We start from the raw sequence: 24004 nt of genomic DNA, 5'->3' as shown, positions 1-24004 counted from the left end.
GTTAGGTGAAAGGGGGAGGAAGCAGTCTGTTTTTAATTACTGTGTGTGTGTGTGTGTGTACATTGTAGCAGGGGGCTATGGAACTGATTGTGGGATAAGGTCCAAGCCAAAAAGTGAATAATCCATCATTTAAAAGAAATCTCTTTTTATACAACTCACAGGCAATATGTTGGTTTTTAGCCTACTTTGTTAAATTTGCAGACATTGTACTGCAGACATTAGTTTGCCTGGTGCAAGGGTTGCCAATTCCGGGTCCGGAAATTCCAAGAGATATGGGGGTTGAGCCTGAGGAAGATGAGGTTTGGGGACGGATCTTATCAGGGTATAGAGGCCACCCTCCAAAACAGCCATTTTGTCCAGAGGAACTGCTGTAGTCTAGAGATCAGTTGTAATTCTGGGAGATCTCCAGTCCCTGCCTAGAGGTTGGCAACCCTACCTGATGCTGCTTTCAACCAGTTTTGTTATTTTAAAACATTTTTAATTGTAACATCCAGTCTGATTACAGTTGCTGGCATAGGTGTAAACTATGGGGGGGGGCTGAGGGGCTTGAGCCCCCCCTGGATTTGACCAGGGGGGCTGAGCCCCCCCCCAGGCACCTGGAGAACTACATGGGGGCTGAGGGGCTCAAGCCCCCTTGAATTTGTCCGGGGGGGGGCAAGCAATGACAAACTCATATGAGGGACTCAGTTATAATGGCAGATGAAGCACAGGACTGTCCACCCCTCCTATTTATATTACAATTTCCATGATTCTTTGGGGCTTTGTTCCTGTTTTTTGCTCTTATATATTTCTGTGTTTATTTAGAATTCATCATTTTAAAAAGGAGTTGCAGTTTATATAAACAATTTACAAATAATTGCTACAGAAGAATTAAGAGACTCTGACAGAAGGTATATGATTTTGAAAATCAGGCTCCTGGAAGGCAAGATTTTCACACTAGCAACAATATATGCACCAAACAATGCAAGAGAAAATTATTATGAAAATGTTTTCCAATCCTTTTTCGATTTTCAAGCAGGTAATGATCTTTAGAGATATGAATGGGGTAATGGATCTAAAAAAATGATAGGTGAAAAAAACCAAAGAAGGCAAACTTCCCAAAAACGTGTTTAATTATATGGAAATGTTACAATTGCAAGATGCTTGGAGGATCAAAAATCTGAATACTGGAGTCTATACTTTCTTTTCTGACAGACGCCAAACGCATTCAAGGATTGATGTATACTGGATATAAAAAAACCTTGAGTTATTTATATTGTTTATTATATGTTTACTCTTTCATTTCTTTTTCTTTTGATGTAATTATAATTGTGCTGTCCTTTTTATTTTATTTTCTCTGTCCTGCTTACATTTATTAAAATAAATTTTATATTAAAAAGAATGTATACACTGCATTAAAATGCCTATGGCTATGGCCAACACTAAGTAGCTTAGGCCTTAACCTTAGGCTGGCTCCACCCACTTTCAATGTAGCAACAGTCAGATTGCAAGGCCTCTGTTGGACATCATTGCAACATAATTGCTTGGCTCCAATTTACATAAAAAAAATGGCCCACACACTGCAAACACTCAGTCTACATTATAATTCCCCAAAAAGGGGATGCCAAAGAGTGCAGCAACTATTGTGTTAATTTCCCATGGAAGCAAAGTGATGCGCAAAATTCTACAGCAAAGACTCTTACCATATATGGAAGAAGAAATGCCATTTTTCAAGCTGGATTCAGAAAAGGAACAGGCACCAGAGATCACAGTGAAAATTTACAATGGATAATGGAACATATCAGGGAATTTCAGAAGAACATCAGCTTGTGTTTTATAGATTACAGAAAAGTTTTTGTCTGTGTGGATCATGAAAAGCTATGGAGACTATTAAAAGAAATGGGGGTACCATAACATCTGATTGTTTTGATGCGCAACCTGTACTTGACAAGAGGCTACTGGAAGGACAGAACATGGAGAAACAGAATGGTTTCCAGTTGGCAAAGGTGTCGGACAAAGATTCATATTATCTCCCTACCTGTTCAACCTCTATGCAGAGCATATCATAAAGAAAGCTGGATTAGATTTAGAAAAAGGTGGAGTGAAAACTGGTGGAAGAAATATTAACAGTTTGAGATATGCAGACGACACCACGTTACTGGCAGAAAATAGTGAAGACTCGAAACAACTACTGATGAAAGTTAAAGGAGAAAATGTTAAAGCAAGATTACAACTGAATATCAAGAAAACAAAAGTAATGACTACTGAGGAATTACACAATTTTGAAGTTAAGAATGAGGAAATTGAAATTGTCCACGTTTTTCTATTCCTTGGCTCAATCATCAACCAAAAGAGAGACTACAATGAAGAAATCAGAAGAAGATTGAGACTTGGAAGAGCAGTTGTGAGGGAGCTAGAGAAGATCCCTAAAAATAAAGATGTCTCTCTGGGAACCAACATCAAGATAATCCAAACTGTGATATTCCCCATTACTATATATGGATGTGAAAGTTGGAGAGTGAAGAAAACTGACAGGAAGAAAATTGATTAATTTGAAATGTGGTGCTGGAGGAGAGTTTTGCTCTCCATGAACAGCCAAAAAGACAAATAAGTGGATACTAGATCAAACCAAGCCTGAATTCTCCCTAGAAGCTAAAATGACAAAACTCAGGCTATTGTACTTTGGTTACATCATGAGAAGATAAGACTCTCTGGAAAAGTCAATAATGCTAGGAAAAGTAGAAGGCAGTAGGAAAAGAGGAAGACCTAAAACAAGGTGGCTTGACTAAATCGAAGAAGCCGTGTCCTCCAGTTTGCAGGATCTGAGCAAGTCTGTTAATGATAGGACATTCTGGAGGTCTTTCATTCATAGGGTCGCCATAGGTCAGAGGCAATTTGATGGCACATAACAACAACAAGACTTCACTTCTAACACTGTCCCTTTCTTCAAGTTTCAGAAGAGAGTTAGAAAGTTAGACAGGTCAGGGCATCTGTTTACTCCTTTACTGCCTTGAACTATCCTTTGTTGTGTAGATTGTTAATCTCAGGAATAGATCGGTAGATAGGAATTTTCTCTCCACTTTCCTATCAAAGTATGGAAATCCTATAATAAAGAACTTTTCTTTTCTAAAACTAAGGCAAGTAGAAGTTTGTTATTTTCTCTTTCTCTTTTACATTGACACCAGCCACCATGCTCCAACCACCCATCATCACGTTTTCTCTGCAATCAATGCTACTTTGTTAAAGAATAGTTTCTGTTCCTTTTAATAGGGAAAATGAGTATGTTACTTTTCAGTTACTTTATCATTAAATTGTATTTTGGAAATGGAACACTGGGAAGGGAAAAACAAGACTAGTTCTGCCAGGTAAAATGCCCTCTGAGAGGGTTTTAGGAATTGATGAACTGATTTTGGAGCCATGAAATCTCCTCCCGTCCTGACCTGTTCAGCTAGGAATGTGACCATAGTTGGGCTGACTGTTATTGGGCATGATAAGAAATTTTCATCATGCCTGTTTCCAGCACCAGCGTTGACTCCCCACCCCATTCTTTATTGCAGCTGCCTCCCCCACAAGAGAGAAAGAGAAAAAAAGGAGCTGTCTGCTTTTCCCAAATGGGAGCCAGAAGGGGCAGCTAGCTTGGAGGGGGTGGGTAAGGCAGTGCAGACAAAGAAGCTCCCCCAGTAAAAAGGAGAAGGGGGGAAATACAACACAAATGAGCAAGAGTTAACTCTCCATCTCGCAGTACAAGAAAGAGCCAGAAAGCCAGTTGCCCTACACATGGACAATAAAACTCTACCTGCCCCTTTCCAGGAGAGGGAGAAACCACTCTGTTGCTTGGGAAGGGGGGACTTCATCTTCTCCTCCTCCAAGGTAGGAAATGATGGAAATGCTAGCACCAGCTGTAGTTTGCCTTCTACCAGCCCACTCTTGACAACCAAGCCCTAGGGTTTGATTTCTTTTTTTCTTTCCTCCTTTATTTTATCCCTTCCCTTCTGTTTTAACCTTTGAGAGTCTCTCCCCCCCCCCCCAAACATGGTCCCTTTGGAACGGCCTATTTCTTGGAACACAATCAAGACGGGTAGAAGTGTTCGTGCAGTAGAAAAGCACAAGAGTCCAGTGGCACCTATAAGACTGACAAAATTTGTGGCAGGATGTGAGCAGATGGGACCCTCAATGGCTGGATTCCCCCTTGTTGGGCCCCCACTCCCCTCCAGGGTGGTAAAGTGGGAATTGTCAATGTCAGACAGTGGCTTGCTAAAAGTTGCAATCCAGACTACCTCTTGCAATGAGACAAGAATCCATTGATTTCAAAAGATTTACTGAATATAAGCAACCATTATAGTCCACTATCCAAGATACTAGGATCTTGGCTGATACACTGGTATTGTTACAAATGACAGGCAAAGGCTAAGGTACAGAATAGCAAATCCCTGCAGGCCCCATCCTCCCCCCATAGTTCTCAAAACAAGCGGCTCGGAGCTGCGAAAGTGAAAGTTTCCCAAGGCTGGAAGGGTTGTAGTCATAACATTCCTCTTCTCTAAGATATCTTCTACTGAACTGCTTACCACCTGCAAAAGAAGCACTTAAAACACTGATAGGATTAAAATGGAGTCTCTTTGGTTTGCTCATATAAGAAACATAGTCAGAACATGACATTCTGCCCCCTCTAAAATGCTCTTCCCCCAGGCTTGAAAGGGTACAGAGTGCGAAACACATTCAATAACTTAGGAGCATGAACATGAATAGACTCCACCCACTTATCATACCCAGAGTCAAAGTCCTTCCACCTGATGAGATAAAACAGCTTATTACGTTTGATTTTAGAGTCCAAAATTTGCTGTACTTCGTAATGGATCTGGTCATCGATTAAGGTTGGTATGGGAGGAGCATGGGTGTGCCATTGATTTGCTGGGGGAGCCTTTTTTAATAAGCTGATGTGGAAAGTCAGATGCACATGACGTAGATTCTTTGGTAAATCAAGTGCTACAGTCACTTTATTGATTACTTTACGAACAGGGAAAGGTCCCAAGAACTTCAACGCCAATTTACGGCTGGTTTGTGCAACTTTCAAATTTTTCGTGGACAAATAGACGAGATCACCAGGATGCAGTTTCCATTCAGCCACACGATGGCGATCTGCGTATTTCTTATAATCCAGTTTAGCTTTGTCGAGATGTTTTTGAATAAGAGTCCATTGCTGAGCTGCCTCCCCCCACCATTCTGAAACGTCTTTAGAAGCTGTAGCAGGGGGAAGAGCTTCAAAAGGAAATGGTTTAAAGTGATAACCATAAACTATTTTGAAAGGTGTTTCTCCGGTAGAAGCATGTACACTGTTGTTGTAGGAAAACTCTGCCAAAGGCAATAAATCAATCCAATTGTCTTGTTGGAAATTAATGTAGCAGCGGAGAAATTGTTCTAATATTTGATTAGTTTTTTCTGATTGCCCGTCGGTTTGCGGATGGTGGGCGGAGCTTAAGCCTTGTTCAATGCCCATAAGTTGAAGAAGCTCCCGCCAGAAGTTGGCAACGAATTGTCCGCCGCGGTCAGATATCACCTTCGATGGAAAAGAATGGAGTTTTACAATGTATTTCAGAAAGATGTCCGCCAACTTTTTTGCTGAAGGCATAGTGGTACAAGGAATGAAGTGGGCTTGTTTTGAAAACAGATCTACTACAACCAAAATGCAGGTGTGATTTTTGGAGGGGGGTGAGATCTGTGATGAAATCCATAGAAATGATTTCCCGTGGTCTACTTGGGGTTTTAAGGGGTTGTAAAAGTCCAGGAGGCTTGCCTTTTCGCGCTTTGGCGCTGAGGCAAATGGGGCATGAAGCCACATATTGTGAAACATCTTTGCACATGCCTGGCCACCAAAATTGCCTTTGGACCAGATGGAGAGTTTTTAAGTATCCGTAATGGTCAGAGCATCATGACAGCACTGCAACACTTCTTTTCTCAAACTAGCTGGTACATAGAATCGATCACCCCAAAGCCATTCCCCTTGTTCGGATTGAGTCAGCTTCTCTCTGGGCACATTCTCCCCCTCCTTTTCTACCTCGCTTTTCAGTTTTTGTCTCCACCCCTGATCTGACTGAGGAAGTCGCGTTGCGCGACTGCGCATTGTGACCACTCCTCCTAGTTGCGTAGGCAAAAATACTGTATCCACAGTCTCCTCCCTCCTGCTCTTAAATTGGGGCATGCGCGATAGGGCATCTGCAAGGAAATTCGTTTTACCGGGCAGGAATTTGAGAGTGAAATTGAATTTTGAAAAGTATTCCTCCCATCTCAACTGTTTGGCATTTAGTCTTCGAGGACTACGTAAAGCTTCCAAATTTTTGTGATCTGTCCAGACTTCAAAAGGATGGCGGGCCCCTTCTAACCAATGCCTCCAAGAGGAGAGCGTTGTTTTTACAGCAAAAGCTTCCTTTTCCCAAACATTCCAATTTCTCTCTGGTTCAGAAAATTTTCGGGAGAGATAAGTGCAAGGTTTAAGAACATTGTCCTCCCCCCGCTGTAGAAGGACACCCCCAATCGCAGCGTCGCTGGCATCCACCTGTACTATGAATGGACGATTTTCATCGGGGTGTTACAGCACTGGCTCGGAGATAAATTGCTGCTTTAGGAGATCAAAAGCTAACTGGCATTGTGGTGTCCACAATAATTTAGCGTTTGGTTTCTTTGCTTGTTCCCCTTTGTCTTTTGTTTTTAACAGTTCAGTGAGGGGAAGAGTTATTTGGGCAAAGTTTTGTACAAATTCTCTGTAGAAATTGGCAAACCCCAGAAAGGATTGCAGTTCTTTACGGTTGGTGGGGGTTTGCCATTCTTGTACTATGGAGGCCGGCAGACATGCGCGGCGCCTCGAGTGCTGCCGGGCCATGGAAAATGGCAAAGAGCAGAACTAGGCGGAAGCCTGCAAGTAAGCGAATCCCTTCTGCTATTACAAGCGCACACGAAGGAGTGGTGGGATCTGAAGCTAAGAAAGCTTGTTCTTCCCCCTCGCTGAGTTTCAGAATTCGGCTGGCGGTCCCCCCCCCTAAAATGGCAGCGAAAAAACAGAGTCCCGCTTTGGGCAAGTCAATTTCGGCTGCCCTGCAGGGGGAAGGAGAGTCGCTCGAGGAATTGGTGAAGAGGTCGGTTATCGAAGCCATAAAACCCTTTGTTGACAAGCTGAATGAAACAGATCAAAGGGTGGGCCTAATTGAGAGCGAAGTGAAAACCATTAAGGAAGTAGCGGGGGGGCAGAGAAGTCTGCTCGGGAAAGTGCGTCACTCGTGAGGGCTACGAATAAAGAGTTAAAGCTGGTGGAGAACCAGCTGATCGGGCTACAAGTGGAACGAACACAGACAATTTTGCGCCTCCAGAACGTGAAAGAGGAGGAAAATGAGGATTTATGGGGTCTGGTCTCGGAACTATTGGCGACACCCGCGATGGCAACTAAAGAAGAGGTTCAAAGCGCCATTTTGGAAGTCCGTCGGGGTTCTTCAAAATATGCAACGAAGCGTCAGCTGCCTCGCGAGATCATCATCGATCTGTCATCTAAAAGGATCCGAGACACTATCCTATACAACTCATATAATGCGGATCTGGACTTTTGGGGCAATAAAGTCAAGATACTGAAAGACGTCCCATTTTTAGTTCGGAAAAGAAGATTTAAGTATAAAAAGCTCGCAGCTCTTCTGAGGGAACGTGGAATAAAGTACAAATGGCTATTTCCGGAAGGTATCTGGTTCAGTTACAAAGATCAAGCTTGCAAGATTATATCAGAAGATCAACTAAGGGATTTTGAGGACAAAAATCCGGAATTCCAGCAAAACACCAAGCAAGAAGAAAAGGCGAAGTCTGAGGGGGGGGGGGAGGAAACGAGTACTGCGGCTGCAGTTGCTCAGAGAGAATTACGTCCGGGGCCCAGGAGGGGGAGGAAGACTTAATTTGAATTGTAATTTGTATTTCGCAAGGTCAACCACTCCATCAATATCATACAAAGCTTTAATTTTTTTTAAATAATGGCAGTATGAAGGGAAAGCATTTTGTGTAGTGTAGTGTTGTTATATGTTGTTGTTGTTTTCTTTCCTTCCCCTGTCCCCCTTCCTTACCTCTGTATCGTTAGTTAATGTAGTTAATAAAAAGAATAAAAAATCTTTTAAAAAAAAACAGAAGTCTGGGACGCTAGTTGTGCGTTTGCAGGAGGCCCTTCTTGGACCCAGAGTGTCCTTTTCTTGGCTAGGTAGGTAAAGCAGAGGGTACATAATTCTGGCATGTCAAGCCAGAGGTTTGGAGATGCCCATAGATGTCAGGGCACACTCACTAAAGGAAACAGTGACACAGACAGCCTATAAATCCTTTAGTCATTAGAAACGATCGATAAGGTGGTCACATGGAAATCAGTATATTCTCTCATCAAGAAATATAGGATAGATAAGTTGTCTTCCCCAGAGATAACCTTTAGCAGGAGGGTACTAATACACACCCTCTAGGCCTGGAAGCCGGACTACCCACCCTGGGGTACACTGCTCTTGTATGTCCCAAAAGTAAGGACTGCCCCACCCCTAGGACCACTGGAGAATGGAAGATTTGTATTCACTTACCATGAAGCTTCCTTTCTCGGTGGTCCAGGAGTGGGGCAGTCCTGCCCACCTGAGTTTCTAGCGGGGCGGCTTCTAGGATTGGATGAAGAGTTAGGACGATAGTCTTCCTCCCAGTGGATTCAAGGGAGGGATCTTTATTAAAAAAAAATTGAGGGGAGTTATTATTTTCCCTTCTGGTATCGTGATGGTGAGTCAGGGCTTGGGAACAGACTGGTGATTCCAGGGACAAGCCCCTCCCCTCCAGGATCAAAATCAGTTGACTGACCCTGCCTTCGGAGAGGAGGAGCTATATCCCAAAAGTAAGGACTGCCCCACTCCAGAACCACTGAGAAAGGAAGCTTCTCAGTAAGTGAACACAAATCTTCCATTTCCTCTCTTCCTGTTGCTACTCCTGGAATTGAGGGAACTACTTGGTCGTCCCCAAATTGTGCAGGAGTCATTCAAAGCGCTCTTCCTCTTCCCAGCGGTGCCATCCCTATAGAGTTTGTTGGATCTTGCCCAATTTGCAGAGCTCTCCCCAGTTGTGGCAGGATAGGGGGTTTCCTTGGTTCCTCGCATGCTCCCGTCATTGGTCTCACCGGTGCCTCTGGTGAACTTATGTTCCCTTGCCCTTTGAGGAGGTTTTGTTCCCATTCTTGTTGTATCCTCAAGGCGTGGCCTAACTCCTCCTGAGTTGGATGCATCCCGTCTCCCACAGTATGTGGCGTCTGGCCCCCGATAGGGATTTCTGGCCCAGCCGCAGCCTTTAATTCACTTGATTCCATGGAGTCTGTCTCTTCCTGGATGGTATAATCCACCAAAGCATGCTCATTACCAGGAGTTAAGCCGTGGTCCCCCTGCATTTGTAAATCCGACAACACCGATTGTGTTGCTTTACCCTGCAGTGCGGGTAGCTGTGGCGTCTGGCTCCAGTCCTGGTTGTTTGGCCCAGCCACGGCTCCCAACTCACAGATGTCCAAAGGATCTGTTCCTGTCTCAACTATAACTCCATGATATTCCATGGCGTTGCCAGGGGGTAATACAGGGTCCCCCGATATTTGTAAATTCTCCGCTATGTCTCGCAAGAAGCGGTACTCGCTGGTCTCAGCCATCTGCGGTGGCTTCACACTCCACCCCACGTGGCCCGTTAGAGCAGCTGCTCCCCTTGCCATCGGCTCGCCAACGTACCCTTCCATCTCGATATAACGCCAAAAGTATATTGGTCCATGGCATTGGATCCTCTCCTCTGCAGTTATGGATCTACGAGGGCCCCACTCACGTATGGGTGGTATATTCCATTGGTAGTAGGTAGACCCTGGCTTTGGGGATCCCAGTTCAGGATACATCGGGAGGGTCCCTGTGGCACTAAGTCCCCTCATTGCAGATATATTACAGTCCATAAGGTAGTCTAAACTCGTGTGGGTCACAGGTGCCAGCTCTCTGGAAGTCCCTTCCAGAGTTGCACCTGGTCCCGGTTGATTGATGGGATCCTCTGGCGCTGTTGGCCCCAGCTCAGGCTCTGACGACGTAAAGCCGGTAGCCATTCTCTAAGGGTTGCAGGTGCAGAGGAAAACTGGGGATTCCTATCAAAATGTCAGGCTGTGGGTGACAGGATATGGCAGACAGGTCTCGGTACCATTGCAACAAGAAGTCCAAGCTCTTGGTTAAATGGTTTTATTCAGAAATCCAATCATTTGCATATATATGTCCATAGAATTACTCAGAAGCAAGAAAGCAGTACACACTCCATTGACAGGAATAGAAGCTTGAAGAAAGTACATCTCTAAATACCCAATCATTTCCCCCCTCCCACCTAGACCACAGGTTTGTGCAGGAAACGGTCTGGGAATTTCTTCTAGGGTTTATACATCAGCCTAGACAGGACAAAAGGCATAAGATTAAACTGTAACATTTCAGACAGTGCAAGGTCGCTTCTGGGAGCTTCAAAGGAAGGAGATAAGACAGCTGTGTTCTCAGGATGCTTGACGGAAGTGATGGTTAGAGCATTTGCCAAATGACATTAAGGTACAGCATTAGCAATACATAGAACAATGACATGGATGTAGGGGTACAGACATGACAGCCGGGAAGCTTGAGTTTTAAGAGATTGGAAGGCCTTGTCAATTCCCCTCTCTACAAATCCAGGGAGATCACTGCTCAGAAGGTTTGTTTATTTCTTCTTTGCCTCTTAAAAGGGGAAGTGAAACTGACAGAGCTTTCCAGAGGCAAAGAGGAAATTAACAAACCCTCTGAGCCATCTCCCTGGCTCTGTAGAGAGGGGAAATTAACCAGGTCTTCTGATCTCTTTTAAAACTCAGCTTCCCAGCTAACATTGTGACTCCCTTCACATGCTTCTCCTCGTGTAGTTCGTCTCTTGTAGCTTGGCTCTAAGTAAGGCAGTTGTGTTAGGGACCTTTGCCATGTGCCTCTGTATGAATTCTGCCCCATTTTTATAACTGTACTCTTATTTACTTAACTGCTATACTATTTGATTAATAATTTGTTTCTTTTTTACTTGGCCAGCATGGTGTAGCGGTTAGAGTGTTAGGTTAGGATCTGAGAGGCCCAGGTTCAAATCCCTGCTCAGCCATGGAAGCTTACTGGGTGACCTTGGTCCAGTCATGCATTCTCAGCCTAACGTATCTCACAGGATTGTTACGAAAGTAAAATGGAGGAGAGGAGAATGATATAAGGTATTTGAATCCCTGTTGGGGAGAAAGGTGGGGTATAACAGAAGTAAATTAAAATAAATACTTGGTTATCAAAAAAAGTCCAGTAGCACCTTTAAGACTAACCAACTTTATTGTAGCATAAGCTTTCGAGAATCACAGTTCTCTTCGTCAGATGCATGGAGGGCAAGAAGAAACTGGTCAGATATATAGGTGGAGAGGGGAGGGAGGAGTAGATGCAAACAGTAGCTTCTGATATGGAGATCAGTTTGCTTCTGTTAAGGAAGTCAGTTACTTCTGATAATGAGATAACCATTCATAGTCTCTATTCAATCCCAGCCTGACTGAGTCAAATTTACATATGAATTCCAATTCAGCAGCTTCCCGTTGGATTTTGTTTTTGAAAGGTTTCTGTTGAACTACAGTGACCTTTAAGTCCTTGATGGAATGTCCTGGTAGATTGAAGTGTTCTCCCACTGGTTTCTGGATGTTGCCATTTTTAATGTCAGGTTTGTGTCCATTTATTCTTTTGCGCAGAGCCAATATTGAAGGAAAAGCACTTACCTTTGATGCACATGAGCACTTTACATGGAATTCCTCAGAGATGAAATAGGAAAGAGTCCAGTCAAATGCATTCGTCAGATGCATTTGACAAAGAGAGCTGTGGCTCTCGAAAGCTTATGCTACAATAATGTTGGTTAGTCTTAAAGGTGCAACTGGACTCGTTACTATTTTGCAACTACAGACTAACACGGCCAACTCCTCTGGATCTCAGAGATGAACTGTCTTGTATAGACACTTTATGAACTTGATTCCTCCACCAGCAGTTCCATTGGGTATACCAGCATAGTTGCACACTTGGATTCTGTAATGAGTGTAATTAGCACAATGATATCTGTGATTTGCATTCTCCTGGTGTTACGAGCATTGATACAGGATTTTCGGTGTGTATATTTAGTGGGAGGTGCCACACGTTAAAAAAATTGATTATTTGAGTTCAGATGTTACTTGATTACCGATAGCACTTAGCACTTCAAGAAACATAAAACAAGTATTTATATTGATGTAGTGATTTATTTGAGCTCACAGTGGACTAGTGTCCTCTTGGTTTTGCAATTGCACACCTACGAGGGCTGAAGGGGGCAGAAAGAAAGGAGAGAGAGACCTTGGAAGACAAATTGCATCCATATCAAACCCCTCATGGTCCCATCCCTTGACACGATATATGCTGTTATAGTAGTCATTGCTACATTTCCTTAACTGCCCAGTTTCACAGGACATATTCATGTGCACCTAACTATAAACTGGATTGCAGGTCATGAGAAGAGCAAAGCTATCAGAAATAGAACAGCTGTTTCTCTTCTCTGACAACATATATCTATCTATCTATCTATCTATCTATCTATCTATCTATCTATCTATCTATCTATCTATCTATCTATCTATCTATCTATCTATCTATCTATCTATCTATCTATCTATCTATCCATGTCGTGCAAACCCATCTGAGCTTTTATCAACAAATCTGTGCATAAGGCAGGGTGTGTTGATGGATTGGTTCACCCAGCATATTGTTCCAAGCTGTCCTTATGGCATTGCAATCTGGTACAGCAGTGTATCTTTTCATGGTTACACATGATCCGTATTATAAACTTGATATTATGTTTCTGAAGTTAGTCTTGATCGGTATCTTTAAAGGATATATATTTTCTACAACATAAAAAACAACGGAAAATATATTTTTTGAGAGCGAGAACTTTTAAAATAGGAAGGAGAAAGAAAAACAGAAATGTGATCAAACTGGACTGGAATGCTCCATTTCATTTGCCCCACAGTTGCCCATCAAACTTGAAAGGTCTTTATAGTCAGCCATTGTTGTAATAAAACCACAGCTATCAGTAATTATACTAGGCAAGTCTGAAAGCTGTAACTGTACCTTTGACAGAATGCAGGAGATAGACTCTTCTTCAAGCTGGAGGCACTATGTATGAGAAGCTTTGGATGATGATTCATTTGTGTGGAGAACACACAATGAGCTGCTGAACCAAATTGACAGAAGGCTATTGGGCACTCCAGGGAGGGCAAACAGCATTTTATAGCCCAATCTTATCAGATCTCAGAAGCTAAGCTGGGTCAGTCAGGGCAGTTCTGGGGGGCCCTGGGCAGAAAGTACCCAGTGACCTCCTCCCCTGTTTTGCCCACCCTCTTCTGCCTCCAATTCACAGCATTCACCCCCTGCAATCCACCTGCATGCCACCTGCTTGTGACCCCCCCTCCCCATGGCATGGACTCACAGCTGCCCACAGTCTCTTTCCCCAATGGTGCCAGGTAGTGCATGACTAGGAGTGTCACCCAGTGGATACCAGAAGTGCCACTACCACACACCACTTGCACAACCTTCCCTAGCAGCACTGGGCAGTACATGCAGCTGAGGATGTGAGTGGCAGAGTGCTCATAAGCAGACAGAGGGGACGTCGCGATGATGGGTGACAAGAAATGACATGGGTAGGGAGTTGGTGGCATTGGGCCCGGCAAGAAGCCCTGGGCTCTGGCAGGTACCCTACCTCAGCGTATGCTGGCACTTGCTCTAGGGTCAGCACTTGGATAAGAAGACCACCAAGGAAGATCCTGCAGAGGAAGGCAATGGCAAACCACCTCTGCTTCTCACTTCATTTGAAAGCCCCTTGTAGAGGTCATCATAAGTTGGTTGCAACTTGTTGCCACATTCATAAGTGTGTGCATAGTGGGTGCTCCACTCTGAGGCAGTGGGGTGGATTCAGCCTTCCTCCACCTTGGGTGGCTGTTCCGTTGAAGGAAGAGCCACAAGTTGGAGGAAGGCTCCTTAAGGGCTTCATACTGTGCTCAGAGGAGTAGTAGGGTAGGGGTATGATCCCCCTCTCCATGGACTGTATGCAACCAGCTTTTCCACTGGTGAAAGAGGGAAAGGTGGAGCTTTTTGACTAGTGAAAAAGCAGTGGTAGGAGTCATGGGTCCCTTTTGGACAAAAGCCACATGAAACAGTGGCACACGCTGAAGAGGAGAATCAGAAAAGATTGAGTGGGAAAGCAGATAGAATCCAACCCTGTGTAGAATATTTCTTTTATATAAAATCAAATATTTCTCTGTCATACTTTTCTTCATCCACCCGTGCTGGGGCCTGTTGCCTGCAAAAGACTTTAAAATGTACTGCGGGAGTAGAATTAGAATGTAATCCTCCTTGATAAAGTGACATCTTCTTGTCTTTCCTTAAATGTCTCCCTGCCTCTGAGCTGGCCAAAGAACTGATATGGTACATGAAACTGGATTGTTTTTGCTTCTGTCAGCCTTTGATTCCATTGTACTGCAGACTGGCAGCGATCTGCAATTTAGAGGGTTTGCTGAAGAAAATGCCTACATGGCCTGGCCTGGCAAATTCTTGGACAGCAGCCATAGCTGTTGACAAGTAAAGTTCTCTTTCTGGAAATGAGGAGTATTTTCCCCCCTGGATTTTACCAATTGTTCTTTCTCACTTGTATTACATGCTTGTCAGACTCTGTTTCTCTGAAAGCGTAATGAATTTATATCTGTATTTCCTGCTGTGTTTCTACCGTCATTTTCCTTCTACACTAATAAAAATAAAATTAAGCCAGACAAAGCCATCCTTCTGATCAGTTATTCTTCCCTTACACAAGTGGCATTTAGGATTGTTGTACTGGATAATGTTTTGAACAAAGAAAAATATAACCAATTTGTTCTTGGCAGGGTGCTAAGTTTCTTCTCTCCTCAAAGCTTTTAAAATGATTTTTAAACCTTTTTTCTGCTTGCATGCAAAATATTCTTTCACCAGAAGACTGCTGTATTTCTGAGAAAATGGCCTATATCCAACCGCACAGTTCCTGTAAAGAAGGCATTTTGGTTAGCGGAAGATCAGGTGGCAGTTTCTACCAGTTTCTTGCTTACCACTGCAGACTCCCCTCTTTCCCCATGTTGTTGCTGATCATACACTGACCACCACCACCCCCAGAACATAATTTTAGGGTGTCCAGTGGGCTGCAGAAGGAGGGAGAAGCAAGCCAGTCCCATTCAGCAAAGACTTCAGAGAGGTGGATACAAGTCCAGAAGAGGATAATTTCAAGGGAATGTACGCTCAACAGAAAAGCCACAGAGGCAGAGTAGGCATCAGTGTCAGTTCAGCAGTGGTATTTGTGTAATAGAATTCTTAGCACTGGACTATTTTTGCATGCCACCTTTTCTTCCAAAGGTCTCAGAGCACTGTGCTTTCACTTATCCTGAACTACCTTGCTGGCTGTTGTGTTAAGTGAATGCGTCTTCCCCAAAACTACCTAGCAGACCTCATAACTGAGCAGAGATTCGAACCTGGGTGTTTTCCTGCTTCCAAGTTTCAATGTGAGTGTTGGGCCACAAAAGGAAACTATATTAGAACAAAAGTCTTCAGCTTCCCGCCCCCCTCCCGCCCCCCAGTTCTGCGGCTCACCATTTACTCCCATCCACATCCTGGGACCCACTTAATGGTATATGTGTCCTTTCCAGCCTGGAGAAAACATGCAAAGAAGATGGCTCCTGTACATTTTAACTGTTCTGTATTTATAAAAGAATCCACAGCCTCCAGTTTGCAAGATCTGAGCAAGGCTGTTAATGATAGGATGTTTTGGAGTATGTTATTTCGTAGGGTCACCATAAGTCGGAAGTGACTTGACGGCACATAATACACACATATTTATTTACCTTAGATATTTCTACCCTGTTTTTCTTCCCAATGGGGACTCAAAGTATCTCACAACAGTGTTCTCTCCTTTATTTTATTTAATTAGAACTATTTTCTAATCCTCCACTTAAAGCCAGCTGGGTAACCTTGGGCTAGTCACAGCTCTCTGGAGCTCTCTCAGCCCCACCCACCTCACAGGGTGTTTTGTTGTGGGGATAATAATGACATACTTTGTAAACTGCTCTGAGTGGTCATTAAGTTGTCCTGAAGGGTGGTATGTAAATCAAATGTTGTTATTATGTTATTATTTCACAAGAAGTTGCATTTTCCAGAATTCCCTTTCATACAGCTGAACACATAAAGCTTTGTCAGGACTCTTTGTCCATCAAGGTCAATATCACCTAATAAAAAAAGTTGATGTTATAGTTTATATAAGTAACCAAGGAGGGGGAAGGAGAGCCATTATACAATTACATTTAGTTTGGCAAATTTTGAATGTATTTTTCTATTAGTTTAATGTAATTTTAAGTACAGTGCTTGTATAGGTCTTAATTCCAAATGTGCTTATATAAATGTGTATGTCTCAATTCAATTTCAAATGTAGTGTTACTATAACCTTTTATTATGCACTTTCTATTTTCATTTTTTTTCTTATAAATAAAATGTCTATAAAATAAAAAAGGTCAGTATCACCTACTTTATTTGGAAGCAGCTATCCAGAGTCCCAGGTAAAGGCATCACATAGCACCTATTACCTGGTCCTTTTTAACTGGAGTTACCAGCAATTGAAGCTGGGAACTTCTGCATGCCAAGCAGATGCCCTACCACCGTGCCCCAGCCCCTCCCCTAGACAGTAGAGGAGTACAGCAGTTACGGAAGAGGAGCCCTTTCATCCTTAGTAGCTCAGTACTATGTCACTCCTCTCTTGTTTCCTTGTTATCATTGCAATACGTCCTTTATAAAATCAACTCCAAGCCTTCCCTAAGAAATGTAAGGCCATTTTTTTAATACAAAGAATGGCCTTATATTTTTTAGGGAAGAAGGTGGTTAAGGGGTCTTCTGCACTTCTTTCGAGAGGGCATTCCATAATGCCACCCCTGAAAAAAAGTGGGTTTATGCTGCAGCCAAACAGGCAGCTTGATGGCAGATGTTGACCCTGGAGGGATTTGAGGTGTCATAGAGGTTCGGGTGCCCTGACCTGGATAGCCCAGGTGAGCCTGATCTCATCAGATCTCAGAAGCTAAGCAGGGTTGGCCTTGGTTAGTAATTAGATGGGAGACCACCAATGAAGACCAGGAACGCAACTGACAGCAATGCCACCCTCCCATACCCGACCAGGATGAGGTGTGGAGCAGGTGGCAATACCCTCCCCCTTCACTCGGTCAGGATCAGGATCAGAGCAAGTTGCAGTGCCTATCTCCCTTCACCCAGTTGGGATCAGGAGCGGAGCAGGTGGCAATGCCCGTGCCCTGCCTTCACCCCACCAAGATCAGGAGCAGAGCAGGTGGCAATGCCTGTCCCCTGAATTCACCCAACCAGGTTCAGGAGCAAAGCGGGTGGTAATATCCGTCCGCCATCTTCACCTGCCAGGGATCCAGTGCAGAGAAGGTGGGAGTGCCCAGCCCCTGCTTTCACCTGACCTGGATCATGGACGGAGCAGGTAGCAATGCTCACCTCCCACCTTCATCCAGCCAAGATCAGGCGCAGAGGAGGAGGCAATGCCTGCCTACCCCCCTCCCCTTTCTAGAGCTCATTATATTTTTTCCCACAACAGGCTTTTCTTTTCTTTTTACAAGACCTAACAACCAACTGTCAACAGACCATATTGAAAGTAAACATTGCCATCTTCACAATATTAACAACTAGCGAGTTGTTAATATTGTGAAGATGGCAATGTTTACCTTCAATATGGTCTGTTGACAGTTGGTTGTTAGGTCTTGTAAAAAGAAAAAAGTTTATACTATGATAGTGATGTATAGATTTGCACATATATTGTAATTTGCACATATAGCACTTGTGCTTTGTTTATATAAGAACTGTAAACTATATGTTGAGTAATTGCTCTAGTGTCCGGTGGAGGTTTCTCCTGTTGGTAGCCCAGCAGGAACTTTCCTTGTAAATGAAATGGCCAGTCTTTCCCTGGAAAAAATGCAACATAAAATGAACCCTTTGGGAAAACTCGTATTAATTCATCTAAAGCTAAAGTGAAGTGTTTTGGCATGCCACCCAGTGGGCAACATTCATTGATTTACCTGCTTTGGAACAACAAATAAAGGCAGAGTGAGCCTTTGACGTGCCTAGGAAGGGAAGAAAAGATGGAGTGGATCCAATTACTCCTCTAGGGGCCTTCCTCCAACAGAAGTGTCTCTTAAGTTGGAGGACATCTCCTTAGGCTGGAGGAAAGCTTCCAGCTTTCCTCAGTGGGGTGGGAGGATACTGGTAGGATCTACCCTGGTACCTCTAATGCAAAAATGTCCTGGAAATTGCCATGTCAGCCCCCTTCCCAGCTCCACCAGTCCACATGGTAAGTCTAATGGCATATAATTCACATCATACTTTTTTTGACATTGAGATAAGAGTGTACAGCAAGGAAGCATTTATTCCTTCCCTGTCAACCACCTACACTTTCCTGGTGATATATTTTTGCACTATTTTGACAATTGAAATGAAATCCATTCCAGATTTCTAAAATGCCCAATGTAGTATTTATGATGGCTTACGTATTAAGTAATAATAAAAAATCTGTACACTAATCTTTGATTATCAAGTAGTGTTAATTATACTTTTTGGGTTTTTTGCTGTTACAGTCAATAGCTTCAGCTGACATGGATTCCAACCAGTTGGAAGCTTTTTTAACTGCTCAAACAAAGAAACCAGGTGGCATCACAAACGATCAAGCTGCAGTCATTGCAAAATTTTGGAAGAACCACAGAATGAAAATTCAAGACAGCCTGATAAATCAAAGTAGGTGGGGAAATACCTTGAAAAACATAAATTGGAGAGTGGATATAAAGTCACAGTCAAGACACATGGACCAGTTAAATAGTCCTGTGGCAATAGTTGAAATGGAACTCGGAAAGAATGGACAGGTAAGCCTTTTAAAAAATCTTTTTACATTAGTGTGAAAATTCTAAAGATGGGGTTTGTGTAACGCAACACATTACTGAATATTCCAGGCTCCCAGATCTCACATTTTACTGCTTATATAGTTTTAGCATTCTGTAGTTTTAGCTTCTATTACACACCACCACCCAGCAGAAACCTCCCTATGCAGATTTGGGGGCTTCACGAACAGTTAAGGGCAGCCACAACACCCTACCTGAACAACCTCTCTTTTCCAGGCAGAGAGCCCTGACCACATTAAGGTGGTAGAAAAGAGCAAGAGTCCAGTAGCACCTATAAGACTGACAAAATTTGTGGTAGGGTATGAGCTTTCATGAGCCACAGCTCACTTCTTCATTAAGGTGTGCATCCAAGAGGGAGAGGATTAATAGAAAAGGCTCTTTATAGTTCCCAGAAACACCCATTACCTGCTCACGCACTCTTTGGAATATCATGTTTCATTCCCTTATCTTCCCCCTCAGGTGAGTTTGGGCTATCTCATAGGGGTAATACCTGTTCTTCCACCCCCTTTCCATATATGCACATAGGACCAGCCATTTCCTGTTAAAATACGGCTTTAACAGAGGAACGTGTGACCCTTGACCTTACTTGGTCCACGCTGGTATACTTTACAAAGTTTATATTAGGTAGTCTTTGCCGGATCTTTTTTGCTTAACTTGGCGATTCACTCAGGATTTACTGTGAGATGCTGCACAGCACTCTTTTGCAGTTAGTCTTGTCTTCCAGTTTCAGGTTCCCCTGCTATTATTCCTGTTCATACTCAAATGACCAGTGAATGGACATGCATGTGCCATCTTTAGCAAGTCCATCCTGTATTTTTTCTCTGCACTCATAGTTGGTTATGTGGTTTAAAAGTACCTTGTTTTCTTAAGGAACTCTGTGCAATTTGCCTGGTTTGCATATAGATGTCACTGGTTGTTCAGGTGATATGTTGGAAGAGTATGTGGTAATCTATGTTCTGTAGGGATTCTGATGTGTCATCTTGTTGGTTTTCTGATATACTCTCAGTGGATCCTTGTTTTCCCTTTTGAATCACACTGTTCTCTTCAGACAATCCTGTTCTTTAACTTTCTCCTCAGAGGTTTCTTTATCTGGTGAGACCTTCTGTGCCCACCTCTAGTTCTTGTGGACATGCATCTGGCTGTGTTGTTATTTGTGTATTAGTGTTCGCATCCCCCTTTTCCATACTCTTAGCCAGGATCTTGGGAAGAAGGATCTCATCTAGCCCCTGGGCACTTCCTAGGCAGTTAAGAACAGTCACAACACACCACCTGTCTAACCTCTAATGTTCAGGAAAATAGCCATGACCCCCAAATTCACACCATGTCCCCTCTTACCTCTTCCTAGAGGTTCCACCAGACAGGCACTCCATTCCCTGTATTTACTTCCCCTCACCCAGCTACTGCCCAGGGCTATTGAGGAAAGATAACACAGTGTTTTACTTTCCCTAATATGCTGCCACTATTTAGATTAAACTTGGCCCATTTGTTTGAGGTTTGTCTTGGTGTCTTATTTCCCCTCAGCCAACCCCTTCAGGCCAGCCAGGGTTAAACAGAAACAAAAATAGCTTCTATTTACAAGATGTATAAAGTAGGAGTGAAAAACTGGAAACGCATAGATATATGGTGCTTAAACAGGGAATTGTTAATATTATCAGAACAGATTGAGCTATTTTTCTGCCGCTTTCTCTCAGCAGCTCCAAAAACCTTCTCTCTAACTGCCTTCCAACGAACACCAACTGTCACTGGCCCAGCATTCCACTAGCTCTCATTGGCTGTTTCTCAAGAGAGGTGGAGATGGAACCAGTTTTGTCTGCCACAGTAGAGCTCTAAACAGAAAGGTTAACAGATAGGAATCTTGATGTAGCTAAAAATGTTTGATGTACTTAATGAGGTAAAAACATTGAAGATTTTCCTTGGATTTCTTGAAGATTTGCTACCGATTTGGAGGGAACTATAAAGCACTGATAGTGAAAATCTGTATCATAATTGCCTTTTTTCCAATATTCAAATCAGCCAAATAGATACTTCTTATAAACTGTATTTATTTTATTGCAATCAAGCAACAAGGTCCAGGCTGTTCAAAGTGCAGTATTCGTTAATACTTGCTTTAAAATATGAATATCCTTAACTGTGGATTGATCTTTTTATTTTTTTCAAGGAGAATTCTTTACTTTTAAGCACTACTTCAGAAATTAATAGGCAAGTAATTTAGTAGCAGCAACTGCCAGTGTTTTAATTTAAGACAAGCCAAGGGAAACCACCCGGATAGTAAGAAACTGTAGACAGCAATTCCGGGAATACGTAGCAAGTTAACAATTTTTTATATTAAGTGCTAAAGTGCAAAGTGTAAAGTGCAAATAAATAAATATACAATATACAATAAATACTATCAAATCTTCTAATTCTTTTGTCCAGACACACAATAAATATATTCAAAATTCCTAATTCTTCTATCAAAATCGTTATGAAAAAATTCAAATATCCATCAAAATAGTCATAAAGTGCCACAATGGGAACACAGTGGGAACTTCAACAACATGCAGCAAACTTTGGCAGCATGCAGTAAACGGCCGGAGAATCCTCATATAGATGATGGGTGACCCCAGTCCAAACTGAAGAATAGTCCAAACGTGCCAACGGGATTATGCGTGCATATTATACAATTCCCGTTTCGTATTGATCATACTTCTTCCTGGGCACACTTACTGCGCAATCCTATGGACGGCCCCAACGCCGGCGTGCCTGCACAGACGGAGCAGTGGTGCCGCCAGGCCGTATCCTGTGCCAGCAAAGTGCAGCAGCACCAGCCCTGGCAGCAGCGCAGAGATGCAAATTGGGAGAACCAGAAAGCGTTGTGGGCGGGCCTGATGCGCGGCCACCGCCGGGCGCAGCCAAAGGGCGCTGTTCCCCACAAGCAGCAGGGGGAGGGGCCAGGATAGGCGCATCCAATGGGCAGCACGCGATCCCGGCCAGGCCCCAGAGCAGCAGGCAAATCGCGGCCATGCCGGCAGACCACCCCGGCTCCTGCGTTGGGTGGGGCTCACAGTCGGGAAGGAGAGGGGTGGGCGTGGTCTGAGGAGCCTCTCCCTCGTTTGCCCAATGCAGCGCCAAGTCCGTGGTGGCCGCGTCCAGAGAGGTTGGCATGGGACTGCCAGGCGCCCTGCCATGAGGAATCCAGGGCAGCAGCCAGTCCCGGCAGTAGGGAACAGCCACCAAGTCGCGCCGAAGGGGAGGGTTGGCCTGAGGCCGCCACCAAGAGGCAGACACAGCGGGCCCGCCCCCGTCCCCATCCCGAGGCCAAGACCACAGACATCCGTTACACAGAAATCAATCTTTATTATTATACCATCCCACCTCCCCCAGCAGACGTGAGGAAGGGGAGGCGTGTAGGAGAGGGTGGGTGTCGAGGGACCATGGGGAGGCAGGGCTGGGCAGAGCCCATTTGGAAGGACAGGCAGCCAGGGGCCCGTCGACGGACCGGGCGCTGCCTCGCCAGCCCCCCCCCTGCTTGCCCCCTGCGCCGTCTGGTGCCTGTGCGAGCGCATGGTCAGAAGCAGCTGCCCCTCCACCCAGCCTTCCCGGCTGCGGCGACCAGGTCACGCGGCCAAGCCCTGCTTCGCTGCCCCCGCCCCCCAGGACCCTTCCCCCTTGTCTCCAGCAGCTGTATTACACCGTGGGCTGCAGCCCCGCCTGTCCAGCAGAACACCCCACCCCCGGAAGGTGGCAGCGGGGCTCACCGGAGAGGCCAGCGGCCAGACCCCCTTGGCCGTCCACGGGCCAGGCCCCTTGCATGAAACTGGGCCCGAGGGAGGGGCGCCTCTGGGGCAGGTGGAGCTGCTGCAGCGGGCGGGGTCGGGGGGTCCAGGATGGTGACGAACTGCCCGAGCAGGGCTTCGGCACGGGCTTGAGAGGCGCAGAGCCCCTCTCCCACCTCCAGTACCGCGGCCATGAACTCTCGCCCGCGGTTGTTCGCCTCCTCCCATGCGGCGTGCACCTCTAGCTGCTCCCTCTCGATCGCCGCCCACATCGCGGCCAGTGTCGGGGGAAGCCGCTGGGCAGGGCGAGGGCCGCGAGCCCGTGCGCCTGGAAGGACCCCCTCCATGGGCCCCTCCCTGTCAGAGGCGGAGCCAGGTCCTTCCCGCACACGGCCCATGGCACCCGGGAGTGGGGGGGCTGGAGGGGAGGGTGCTGCAGCCTGGGGTGGCTCCTCGAACGGCTCTGTCGATGAGGTGTCCTGAACCAGCGGAGTCCCAGGGCCACCGTCACCCTCCACCGACACAGGGAAGCCGAGCGACTGCAGGAGAGCCACTCCGGCTGCAGAGGTCCTCCTGGAGGGTGGCAGCTCGCGCAGCTGGGCAATCACATCCCCTCCTATCTCCAGGCGCATGGTCCCTGCCGGAGAGAGACGTGGGTGGGAAGAGGGCCCAGGGAAGGAAGAGAAGCGGCCCGACATGGGCCGCCACAGGTCACCGAGCTGGGCCAGGCACACCCATCTTAGCCGCGGGCGCAGCCCCCCTCAAGACCGGCTGGCACCACAAGGGGCCTGGGATGCATAGCCGAGGCCCGTGGCCAAGCCGGTCCCTGGCCCCACCAGCAGCAGGGCCACAGATACATACCATGCTCCGGATCCATGCCCCCTGACGGGCTCGGTTGAGGCTCCTTGTCACTGGCAGCAGGGGCTTGCTGCGGCGGTGGAAGGGCTGCCTGTCCCTGGGACCCACTCTCTGCCAGGAGGGGCACAGACCCTGCTGCCTCTGCCTCCGCCTGGCTTGGGTCCGGGCCCTCAGGGGCTGTGCCTACCCACGGGAGAGGCCCTGTCACACATGCGCCACGATCCATGCTTTCCCTCCCCCCCTCGCCTCCCTGAATCCGCAAATACTAACCGGGCAGGACCTCGACGCCCAGGCCGCCCACCACCGCCTCCGGGATCACCGCTCGCATGACCGCCTCTGGGCCTGGGAGCCC

The 24004-nt window shown here is 45.4% G+C and overlaps 1 protein-coding gene across 4 annotated transcripts in view; it reads left to right on the top strand.

Moving 5' to 3' along the window:
- The window catches only part of COMMD1 (copper metabolism domain containing 1), a 198284-nt gene that overhangs the window by 36210 nt on the left and 138070 nt on the right, over window positions 1-24004 (top strand). For all 4 annotated transcript variants that reach the window (XR_008598026.1, XM_054995417.1, XM_054995429.1 and 1 more), the window contains exon 2: window positions 18722-19003. Coding sequence is in view for 3 of the 4 variants with exons in the window: in XM_054995417.1 (XP_054851392.1) it covers window positions 18722-19003 (282 nt within the window). In the remaining variant the exon portion in view is untranslated. The remainder of the gene's footprint in view (window positions 1-18721; window positions 19004-24004) is intronic.

Source organism: Eublepharis macularius, chromosome 1 (assembly GCF_028583425.1).
Source record: "Eublepharis macularius isolate TG4126 chromosome 1, MPM_Emac_v1.0, whole genome shotgun sequence".
NCBI classification, from domain to species: Eukaryota; Metazoa; Chordata; class Lepidosauria; order Squamata; family Eublepharidae; genus Eublepharis; species Eublepharis macularius.
Note: the sequence above shows the minus strand (reverse complement) of the source record. Positions and strands in the feature narration are given on the sequence as shown.